Genomic DNA, 12527 nt, shown 5'->3' with positions numbered 1-12527 from the left:
TGAAATTTTCAGCCAGTGAAATGGAGAAATAGATAATTCTGAACTCAGTGCTCTTGAAATTGAATCTGAGGCAAAAGGCAGTAAATCAGTCATCTCTGACTCATGGCAGACAGGCAACATGTTACCCTCCAGATCTTCTGGTGTTCTTTAAGTCACAAGGAATAAGTTAGAATGAGAGCCAACAGAATGACAGCCAGATGTCACTTAACCAAACTGCTTTAGAAGCACAGTGAATCAAGGAGGACTGGGAGAACAGAGCAAGTGGAGGTAGTAAAAAAGGGTGTCAGTAATAGAATTAAATATAATTTGCATACAGACAAACATAATTTGTAAAATTTTATCACCAAGGCACATGCAGTAGGTGATTATATTTTAATGGGAAACAGGTTCCCTTGGAAACTTATTACAGATTTTCTGTCTGTGACGGAGAAAGGATAGTGTCAGAAATAGTAGAGGAGCTGTAAAGGAAAATTTGTGGATCACACTGCAAGTTGCATTTCTTCAATGCTTCTACTTTCTTGAAAACATGAATTAGATCAAAATTGAACTTATTTTATTATTAATGAAAAAGGCAATGGGATTATTAGAGTGCTTTCTCCTGAACTTCCTGGGTAGGTTCCCTATGATGTTCATGTTAGAATTCCTTAAAGAGAAAGGAAAATGAGAAAAGTTATTTTAATAGAAAAAGAGCTTTGGATTATCACACCCACATCAGAAGAATGAAGTTAAGGCAGATGCTGTAACACCTAAATGGTGCTGGGGCTTTAAGCATGAAAGAACTATACCCAGGAGCACTCCCAAAACGTGTTAGCAAATAAGTGGTTAAGCTTTCTCAATTTTCTAATTTTACATTTATTTGTGAACAAAAAGTTGTCTCTTCATACTTAGTTGTGGTAATTGCTTATGCTATTTTACTCATTTAAATGTATCACGAGCATTTTAAAGTTGTATGTTAGCAATAAATAATAATCTATGTAAAGTACTGTCTCCAAAAAACAGAGTAAATGAAAACTTTCTCCCCATGGTTTAACTTCAGTTCTTTCAAAGTCGAAGCAAGGACCATCTACCCTTTGCTGTTTAATTAATGATCTTTAACTATGTTTTCATAGTGGAGAAATCCAAGCAAGTTTTAAGCCACCTTACTCACTTGCATATATATGATGTATGGCCACGACATCAGTGATCTGAATAGAGTTTAATTTATCCTGGCTCTTATGTGACTTCTGGGGCTTGTTTTACTGAACTAATGAGTTGAAAGCCAACTCAGTGGCAGTATATGCTGGTTTTGATGTGCATTCCCTACTCTTCCTTTTGAGTAATAGAAATGCTTTCTCAATTTCTTGATTTACCACTTAGGTCAGATACTGTATTATCTAGGGAACAAAGAGCAGCATTAAAATCTTTAATCTTTACTTTTACGTGTTTTAGATAAATATGATGGGTTAATGAGAAACTGTGTATAAACCAGATAAAGAATATTTCAAATTTTGTGCCTACTTGAAGGGTTCTGTTTTTGTGATAGTCCGTACAAAAAGAAGGCATACTGTATTTCTTGTTCTTAGTGTTTTTGTTTTAGGAACTGTAAAATCTGACCGTGTATGAATTGTTTCAGGTATGATGGGGAAAAAGCTGGAGTGCCTGCTTAATACATACAGTTATTTATAAACGAGTAAGCAGTATTTGCATGTGGATACTTTTCTGATAAGTACTAATTTCCGTGAATTAATAAACATGAAACTTCAAGAGGCAATTTATACCGACATTAGTCTTTTAAGCTATTCATTTACTCTACTTAGATTCATGTTAAAATATTCCTGTCAGATGGGAAGTGCCATTTATCTAATCCAGTTTGCTATGAAAATACACTTAGGTGATTTGGGGAGTCTTCAACTACCTAATTGTATAAGAGAATAATTTATATCTCACAGTCAGCAACTTGTGATGGTGATTATTACTCAATTTTCAATGAAAGATCACACAATCTACCCACAGCACCACATACCTTGAAACATCTCTGTACTAAAATTGTTAAATGATTAGTAGTTTGTGAAATAAAGATCAATATGCTGTGACAAAGTATTTTCATAATCGTAAGAGTGAATGTGTCATTGGTTTCAGCTGGAAAAAAAAGGAAAATTTAACACTCCAAGGCCATTCCAGCTTTTAGGTTACTTCTGGCAAGGTTTCAAAAATCCATAAGATTTAAATAAAGACAGCATTTCTTCAGGTCACAAAAGCTAACTACTTACTGGTTTATTAGTCATATATCAGCCAGCATATCTTGATAATCTCTGCTGAAAGGTTGTTCAGAAAGTGATACTTAATTCTAAGAGTCATTTGGTGGCGTTTGGAATGTAGAGCAAACACTATATAAAGAAGAGGGCAATTTTTCAAGATGAGCTTCCAAATGAAGCTCATTTGAGGACATACATAGTGAACATAAATGGGGTAGAAAAGGCCCTAGAGAGCAATCTGGACAGGCTGGATAGCTGGGCTGAGGCCAATGGGATGAAGTTCAACAAGATCAAGTGCCAGGTCCTGCACTTTGGCCACAACAACCCCAGGCAATTCAGCAGGCCTGGGACAGAGTGGCTGGAAGACTGTGCAGAGGAAAGGGAGCTGGGAGTGTTGGTTGATGCTTGGCTGAACATGAGCCAGCAGTGTGCCCAGGTGGCCAAGAGTGCCAATGGCATCCTGGCTTGGTTCAGAAATAGCGTTACCAGCAGGAGCAGGAAGGTGATCATCCCCCTGTATTCACCTCTGGTGAGGCTACTACATCTTGAGTACTGTGTTCATTTTTGGGCCCCTCACTGCAAGAAAGACATTGAGGCCCTGGAGCGCGTTCAGAGAAGGGCAGTGAGGCTGGTGAGAGGTCTAGAGCACAAGTCTTGTTTGGAGTGCTGAGAGAACTGGAATTGATTTGTGTGGAGAACAGGGTATTCTTCAGTGGCAGTTAACCCTTGAAAATATGGAAATGTCAAATCGCTTGCAGGTTCAAATAAGATGAGGTACTTATTCATAGAACAGGTGTTCAAGCTGTGGGCTTCACAGGGGTTTGAAAAGCTGCTAGAAAAAATCATGCAATAAAAGCGCATCAAGAATATTTACATACACACATGCATGTCTGGTTTTGGAAAGCCATGAATGTACAGAGAATACATCAAGGGAATGTTACTAGACATTCCCCTTTCTTCCATACATACCCAACTGATGGCTGCTGTCAGAGGCAAGAGGATGAACTGGCCTGGGATGGTTAAACTGTTCATGGAATCATTGAATCCTTAGAGTTGGAAGGGACCTCAGAAGGCCATTTAGTCCAACTCCCCTGCAATGAACAGGAATACCACAGCTAGAAGTCCAGAACAGATCCTCTGAGCAGGTTCAAATACCTTCTTATAGGGTTTCTGCTTGTCTGAAAAATACCAGTATACAAATAGGGATGTATAGGTAAAAACAAGACAAGCGTGGACCATCATTCATCATCTTCAATGTCTTTTGTGTAAGAATGTATCAGTGGATAAGTCTGGTGGTATTATTCAATCACAAAACTCATCAGGTTCTTAAGCCTTGCTTAGAATTTTATGGATGGCTTCGTTTCACTTATCTATAACCATGAATATGAGTATTCTCTAGAAATGCCTATTTTGTTCTGATACTGATGGAGGATGCTTAAATAATTTAATAGATAATTAAGGTACATACAATACAAATCAAAGAATAACGATTTCCACCACAGAGTGAGTCTGTCCTGAAGTAATTAAACCTAGTATTCCTTTTGACTAGAATATATGTTGTAGAAAGTTACATAGTCTTGATTTTCAAGAGAGAGAAATTGTCTCATAACCCATAGTTTAGTTATCTCAATAGCTTGTCAGCTTCATAAAATAAATAAATAAATAAACCTAATATAAGATATAAATCTTTCTAGCTTTGGTTTCCAACTGGTGTCTACCATCATGTCTTTCCTCATTCCTTTAAAAGATATTTACTATCTGAAATATTTTCCCTAGGAGATACCTGTGGACTTGATTTGATAGAATCAGTTCACTAAATCCTTTTTTAAACTGAGTGTTTAATGTCTCATTATAAGGCATCGTTTCCAGAACTCATGTAATTTACAGCAGTTATTCTCAGTTCTTTTTAGTTGCTTAGTATCGTTCTTGAAGTGTGGGCAGCAGAAACTAAACACAATATTTTCTTCAGAATTTTCCTAATTCTGTATTCTGAAATAAAATCAGTTGTATTTGTTTTAGATATTATCCTGCTTACACATTCAAGGATCATATTTCCCCTCTTATGTAAAGCATCACAGTAGGAAGTAATCTTCATTTGATTACTTCTTATGACTCCTCAGCCCTTTTCAGTTACTGCTTTCCAAGACAGCATCTCCATTTTGTAATTATGACCTGTGTTTGTCCCTTGCTGGTGAATGTTTGTTGCTATTACAGCATATGATATTTGAGAGGATCCGTTATCAGTTGTCATGTTGTCCACCAAGACACATGGGTGATCATCATCCCAAACCTGTCATTACCTGAAAAGCAGCAGAATATGAATATGATTTAGTCTTGATTGAGAGCCAACAATAAACCGAAAGAACTACTTTCATTTACATATTTCCACATTGATAGTGTGCCATTTCATAGGTTTGTGGAGCTATAGGGTTCACTATTGCACCATGAGGTCTGAAGTTCATCTGACCAAGTTCAGAAAATGTTTCATGTCACAAGAAGTTCATTTCTAGCATATGTTTAAGCATATGTGCATAGAGTAGTACATCCTGTCTCTTTGTGTGAGGCTTTCTTTAATACTGAGATGCTGTACTACCTCTGCAGGATCTAGAATCCCTTTGAAATTTCCAGGGCATTCAAAAGCTGTTTAGCAGAGGCTACTGCTAAACAGCCTGGATTATTTTGAAGTTTTCTTTTTAATCTATGTAGAATATGCATCACATTTTGCATGCTGCGGTTTAGTAGGAATGCTGCAATTGAACACTAATTGTGATGGCAAAGTTTGCAGAACTATAATACCACCAATTTTTGTCATCTGCAAATTTTATCAGTAATAATTAAAAATGTTATTCCAGATCGTTAGTGGAATGCTGGACTGCATATTGTTATAAACAAAATATTTTCTGAGACAACGAGCAGATTTTGAGCTCCAAGAGTTCATCAGCTTTTTAATTATTTAATGTTAACTTCTATATAATTCTTAGTTTCTAGTAAGAAAGGTAGACAGAACTATGATAAATACTTTACAGAAGACTATTCTGTTAGCCTTATCTGTCACTACATCAAATTTTGTAAACCGTGTTTGACAAAGCCTAGACCTGTATGTTAGTGACATTAACTGAATTGCTGTCCTCTATCAGCTTATATCATGGGGATAAAAATAAGTAAAATTGTTTTTCTTCTCAGAGGTGTTTCTTTGAGCATTAGAATATGCACTTTAGCATATACTCATATGCAAAAGAGCATTTTTTTCTTACAGCTACAAGTATTAGGTTTGTTAACACAATATTTGCTTCAAAATAAGCTGCTTGAGGTATGCAAAAGGTTATAGGACAATTTGGGGAAATTTAAATGTAAGCTTATGATATCTTATGACCTAGAAGTCTTGGATTTTATGCTGTGTTGTGGAACTCTGAGGATCTCCACCCCAGATAACTGAATTTTGGGAACTAGGGACGATGTAGAAGAGCTAAATTTGTGCTAAAAGTGCTAAATTTGTAGAATTCAAATTTTCATCTTGTAATTCACTTCTGCTTCCTCTTGAATAGACAGAACGATACTTTTTTTTAAAATCTTTTAACTCCTCAAATGAGATGTGCTATGCAAAAAGTGTATTTCAGTTCATGGCATAGAATTCAAGTGTGTAGAAGTTGAGCTCTTCAAAACAATGTTGGTGTTGAATACCTACAATAAGTATGTCTGTTTCACGTAATGTCTTTTGGGTTTTAAAACCAGATCTCTTTTCTCTTATAGAGAGGTTGATCAGGATTCTGATGGGCGCATCAGCTTCAAAGAGTTTGAATGTGCAATGAAGCACGGACAAGATGAAGTATCACCATTGTACTTTGCCTGAAGTATGCTCTCTGGTGAAAAGACCAAGTGGAAACTTTAGATCTCAAGTTATTTAAAAATCAATGATACTTCATTTGTTTCAGCCAGAATTTTAAGAACTTTGACTGTAAGTGTAGCTCTGAAGAACAGCCTTTGAAGCTTTACTGTTGACAAGTTGGGTGTATTAATTTACATGTGTATGTGTGCATAGAATACTTAAAATATTTGAAAACTCTGTTGATTCCCAGTTGTCATCCTAGTTAAGAAATGCAATGCTGTACTTTTTGGCTGAGAAAGAAAAGAACTGACTCTGATTTGCAGTTATTGTGAAATGTGCTCATTTGATATTTCAACAGCCTTTTGTTGGCTGACCAAAATATCTCACATATGTAGAAACTGATTAAAATTATGGTGGATAATGCTTGCTTCTTAGAAATTAATAGTATATTTGTCTTTCCTTTATGGTTTCACTTTCATATAGTGTTCTTTTTTATATTGCAAATTATTTTTAATTTAACAGTTTTTAGTTAATTATCTACCAGATTTAATTCTGAACAATTGAGAACTGTGTGTTTATAGTAAAAAAAAATGAAGATAAAATGAACGTGAATAATTAGTTATTTCCTTTTGAAACAATTTTCTAAATTGAGTTAAGAATACAACTTGGTCTGCTTCATGAACTTCAACTTGGCATACTGAAAATACTATTCAAGCCTACCGCTGACTTTTAGTGAAGAATTTGTATGGATGTGCTTTAGCAGCATCAAGGAATTTTCCAATTGTTGAGAAGAAGAAAAAGGTAGCATTTATCACCATGGACACATCTTCCTTCTCCTCTCTTTCCTTTTCTTCCTTCTTCCTTCCCTCCCCACTCTTTCATTGGGTTACTGCTTATGGAGATGTTCTTGCCCTCTGTAACTTTGTATACACTCATTCAAGCAGTGCTGTAGTGAGATAAATCCTCTTATTCGATGTATTTTATCAGTGATCCCTGATTTCCTACTGCCTTTGTGTGTTCATATTAGTAGTAATAGATGATAGAGATTTCATTATGGGCATTGATCTCTGATCATTTTTCATTCTGTTGCTCCATTTCTGTTTTCTTGCTAGTTGTTAAGCTGCTTGAATTAGAGATTCCTTCTGAAATTGCGCAGAAGCAATGCCCTCCTCATGTGAACTTAGAGACTGTAGCACACACTTAATGCTACTGTAAATAAATAAACCAAGAATAATGATCACATAAGACGAAAAGAGTATCAGTTCTACTGTTAAATCAAAAGAGAAATCTTCAACATCTTCCTAACTTTAGTGAGGCATTCCAAAATATAATGCATGGGCAAATTGTTAATAAAAGAACATCTGTTTTCTATTCCAATTTCCTTGGAAATTGTACTTTACTAGACACACAAAAAGTGAAATCTTCTTTACTTCCCAGGCAGATAGTACATAAATAATGGAATGAAATTGGAGGCACTGAATACATGAGCAGATATATTCGATTCTATGTTCAAGAACCAGGTATCCATTAGATGAAATGAGCTGTAACTCAAATAGCATGCTAATCAGTGCAAGAGAAATGGTGTTACCTCTGAAAGGTGATGGAAAGACCTGCTAATAGATAGATGGTTAGCCTTAGAAGTGGTATTTCCCAACAGATGAATGTTTTCATAAGAGAGTCATCATCATGGATGTTAATTAGCAATATCATCACAGTCTCTGCTGAGACACAGAAGATTGAATTATTATTCCACAGGGAGAGTTGCTACAGGTCTAGACACATTCATGAAAAAAATGTTTGATGAGTTGCTGTGCCATTACTTACACTACATTTTTTTGGTCAATGTACTTCAGTCTACTGACACAGGTGTCCAGTCCTTATACCTGTCCCAAACACTAATTCCATGCAGTTTTATTTTATTTATTTCAAATTAATTATTTATTAAGGAGCAACTGATGTGAAGTTTCTATCTTACAGAAATCTCACTTTCACTACTAGCTTCCATTTAGCCATTAAAAAGTCTGTGATGTCTTGTTAATATTTCTAACCTGACTGTAGTTTTCTGTCTAAATGTCTGACAATATCTGCACTTTATAGACTCTGTACAACAATAACCTTCTGTTGAAGATTATTACAGACAGAAAGGTCTCCGTATACTTTTCCTTCTAAGAAATATATATTTTGTATTTGTAGCAAGGAACTTCAGAGGGGAAAATGCCCTCTATTTCCTTTACTTCTATGCACTCTCATTCCTCGATTTCTGAGAGACTTTAAAAGTATGAACTTGAATTATTGAGAATAGAAAATCCAAGAGAGGTGAATGAAATTATTTTACCATGTTGCAAAGGTTTGTTGTTGTTGTTTTTTAAACATGATTTTTTAGAGAAGTTCTATTCTTAAGCATTCTTGCTTCCCCTCCCATGAGGCCTTCTGGAAAGAAATTGCAGATGACCACAGCTGAGTGGAACTGAGTAGGCTCAGGTGATTCAGTCCCTGCTGTACAGCTGTATAAAAGCTAATTACTAGCTAACGTTTATCGGAGTTTAGTTAGCAAACTGCAGAACACTTCAGCTATCACTGCAAATTGATAAAATTACAAATGACACGTAGTGGGGTGGGTGAAATGGAAGATTATTCTCACTAATGATTTGGGAAACAAAAACAGCAGCTACCCAAGGATTAGATGAAAGATGCTTTTCATTTTTGTATATGTTCTGTTGCTGATGTAACAGCTTCCTTTTTGTTCAACAGGAAAGGACTGGTAAAGCTGTGATCAGCATAGTTCACCAGCTGTAATGCTACTTCCTTAAAGGGGGATATACACTCATCAACAGGTTGTGTTCTTACTTGTAATACTTCCTAGCAACAATAATAGAAGGTCAGGAGAAAAAAAAAAAAGTTTAGTTTGACAACAACAATCTTTGGCAGAATCTTGGGAGCCAAATTGGGTCTGAACCTCTACAAATGGAAAGCTGAACATAAGAGCAAGTTATTACTGATATGTCCCGTGGAACAGTACAGAGGTGAGTCTTCAGGTTTTACTGTTATAGTGACTTTTTCAGGTTTAAGAGCACATTTGCTTTCCCGTTGTGTCAATTTTTTGGTCTTGTTTTCTGATGCCTATTACTTAACAAGCTGGATTTGCTTGTTAAGAAATACCTGTGAAAAGCATATTTACATTTGAGTTTTGAAATGAGTGATAATCTGCTCAAATTATTTTCGTGTGGATACTTTGTATGCTTAGCTCATTGCAGCTACTTTAAAGCAAATAGATTATATAACCATACTTTCAAAATGTATTTGCTTTGTTCTCCTAGAACTTCTGTAATTTACTAAAGCTCTCGGAATCTAGTTATGTGTTATTTCCTTTTAAATGACTTGAATGATATCATGGATGGAATGAGCAGTTGTTAAATTGTGTTCTTTGGGTAACCTGATATCCCTGGTAGCTTTCACAGTGTTAGTATTGTGAAATCCAGGACAGCTTTGACTGAAAAAGGGTTCAGAGGACTCAGCCCAATATCAGGACTTTCCTCACTGGAATGTTTTGTTTCCTTTTTTTCCTGGTGTATCAGAAAATGAGTATTTCATCCATGTACTCAGTAATCAGAAGAATCCAAAGTAAATACGTGCACGACATCATAGAATGTCGAGTGTGTCCCTGTGAGGTTCCCAAAATAAAATTTAGTACCTTAGCTTTGTGGCAGTGTTACTGTGTCTTCTATCTTTAATCAGCTGGGTGGGTGGTGGCTGATAAGTCATACTCAATAACTAACTGACACACAAAATGTCACAGTTCAAAGAAAAGCTTTGGCATGACTTTGGCATGACTATCACATCAGTTTTACAGTCTCTGGCAGTGAAATACCATCTTAAAATTAGTATGAATTATAGCTGCGTTCCTGCTTTGAGTACTTAACACTGTTCTTTGAATGGAAAGCTACCCTAATGGAAAAAAAAAGAGACTTGTTTTTATAACTTTTTGTGTACTGATTGCCGGTAACAATATGAGAAAATAAGTGCGCCATTTTATGGCAATAAGTGTGAGGAAACAAGTTATTTTAATCACAGCTCTTTAAAGACACATATCTGAGTCTCTTTCTTGCAAGAAAATTAAAATTAGTGATGAGTTTTGAAAGAGCCCATATAGGTTGCACATGTATTAACATTTTGGCTCAAAGCATTGAGTAGTTCTGAAGTGAATCCCTTGATCTTCATCACTTCCTGTGTATTGGTCCAGTTTGCTGAGCCTTTGTGGTGTTGTAGGAGTAGGAGGAAAGGTTTAGCAGACAGGGGTTGTGAGGCTCCGTGGGAAGATAGTCCTTTTTCAACATGGCAAAGGGATGCCAAAACAGCTTGCAGTTGTACTGGAGTAAAGGAAAAAAACCTCACACTTCAAGGGCTATAATGCTCTTCTCTATATGTGCTGTTGTAAAGGGGATGGTCTGAGCTCATCTCCTGGGCCCAGAACTTGCAGCTGGCTATCAGCAAAAACAACACAGCAACAAGGCATCCCATTCTCCATGTCTGATTTTTTTTTTTTTTAATTTTTTTTCTTTAACTTTTATTTTTTTAATTTGAAATAAAAGCCAATGCTACTGCCATCACAGTGTCCTCTTGGAGCTGTTTTCAATGGCTCCAGTCCTTCTGTCCAAGCCGTGAACTTTTGGATGTAGATCAAACTCAGTTTGGGGTCAATTTAGCAACCAGCAATCATGGTGTCAGATAGAAATGTGCAGTCAGAAATAAAACTTTTCAATGTGAGTTGTTACAGAGGCAGAGCAGTGACATGCTGCTATCTTCTGACTGGGACAGACAGAAGGATGGCATGGGATTCCCCGGGGAGAATGGATCTCTGGACAAGGAAGAATGGTTCTGTGGCAGTTTCTATTCAAAAACTTTGAATGAAATGTATGCTGAGAATGCCTCATCTAGTGAGTCAAACTGATTCCAGTTCATAGTAAACCCGACAAATTTCTTTTTGTACAAGCCTCAACACCAGTGCCATCAAAATACTGAACAGCTGCTTTGTCACTGAGATATTTGCTAGGAAGGGTTAACCAGAAAGGGTTTGGTCTTCAGAATTCTTTGCTATCTGTGCTGCAGTGAGAATCTCAGTCTCAGATGAAATCTCACTGACAGTAAGGAGGAGCACTCCTATATGCTCTGCAAAATGTCCAGTCAAGTTTCTGTTTAGTTACCTAATTCTGTTAGAGACATTCCAAGTTAAAATGATTTAATATGTAAGGTGATTGTTTTTTGTTTTTTTTAAAATAAACTATTGACTTACTAAATACAAGAAAGCTTTAAAAAGCATAGATAAATCTGCCTTTCAAACTAGCTTTGAAAAGTAAGACACCTAGAACTGTACCTCTTGGGTTGAGCTGCCTCATTAGGAGGCCTAAGGTAAATGCACTGAGAAAACCTTGGTAGCTGCAGAACATTTATGCTAGAGAAGAAAGAACTTTTAAATACTTAGTCTTTCTTGGAGTAGAAGACTGTGATAGATGTTAAATAATTGTGAAATATTCGGTGACATATTGAGATGTAACAGATGCTATGGAATCATGTCATAGTCAAACATTGTACTAATTTTGTAAGTGCCACATATTTCCTGGCAAAGGACAATTTTGAGAGTTAGTAACATAAAATTCTAGTGTTAAAAGAATACGAATAACACGTCAGTTGATGTTCTGCTCGCCCACTCTGTTGGGGAAGCAGCGCATGGATGCATTTAGCTGTCTCAGAAGACCTCAGATGGAGAACTTGAAATTCTGTAATTCATGTTGTTTAGGAAGAAGCAAGCACTATTCCAGAGCTGATATGCTGTGCCTAAATAGAGCAGCCCTGTAGAAAGACCCTAAGTATTGCAGATTGTTTTTAGGTCCATTTGACCCTAGTCACCACTTGATAAACTAGCAAATGTATTATCAGCATGTTTAAAACCATCTTTTCTCTGAGGTACTCTCCATCTGAATTAATTAATTGAGTTGGGGGAGTGAGAGGGAAGGCTTCTATGGTGGTGGGGGTTTTTTGTTTGGGGGTTTGTTTTTGTTTTGTCTTTTCCCATAGTTAGCTTTTGAAAATGAACAGCATTTACTGGAGATGTTAGCAGTGCCCCAAAGTCAGGCCTACTGGGACATCTGCAAAACAGTGCAGATGATGGTGCACAGAAGCCCCATCTGGACAGAGCCTCAGGATTTCACCACCTAAAGATGGAAAGCAGAATTCTGAAGGTTAAGCTGAATGCCAGAAGATTGCATCTGTTGTACAGGATGGACCTGTCTCAAAGCCCAGCCTCAATTGGCAGTAGTGATGGCTAACCATACAGCAAGAGCCACACAAGAGGGTGATGCTTCTCCAGCATGCTGTGTGTCCAGCAATAAGAGGTTTACAACTCATTGCTATTACATCCTGTATTATACAGGTGATTTCATCTTGAATCACACTTGCTCTTTTCTTTGTAT

General features: G+C 36.6%; 1 protein-coding gene across 1 annotated transcript in view; it reads left to right on the top strand.

Moving 5' to 3' along the window:
• Window positions 1–6084, top strand: part of EFCAB11 (EF-hand calcium binding domain 11) — a gene marked incomplete at both ends in the record, with an annotated part of 55793 nt that extends 49709 nt beyond the window's left edge. Inside the window, one exon of the mRNA XM_079537474.1 lies at window positions 5985–6084. Within this exon, the coding sequence (XP_079393600.1) occupies window positions 5985–6084 (100 nt within the window). The remainder of the gene's footprint in view (window positions 1–5984) is intronic.
• Window positions 6085–12527: the final 6443 nt, after the last annotated feature.

The sequence above is a fragment of the Tetrao urogallus genome (genome assembly GCF_951394365.1).
Source record: "Tetrao urogallus genome assembly, chromosome: 6".
NCBI lineage: Eukaryota > Metazoa > Chordata > Aves > Galliformes > Phasianidae > Tetrao > Tetrao urogallus.
This window is presented reverse-complemented; position numbering and strand designations above follow the sequence as displayed.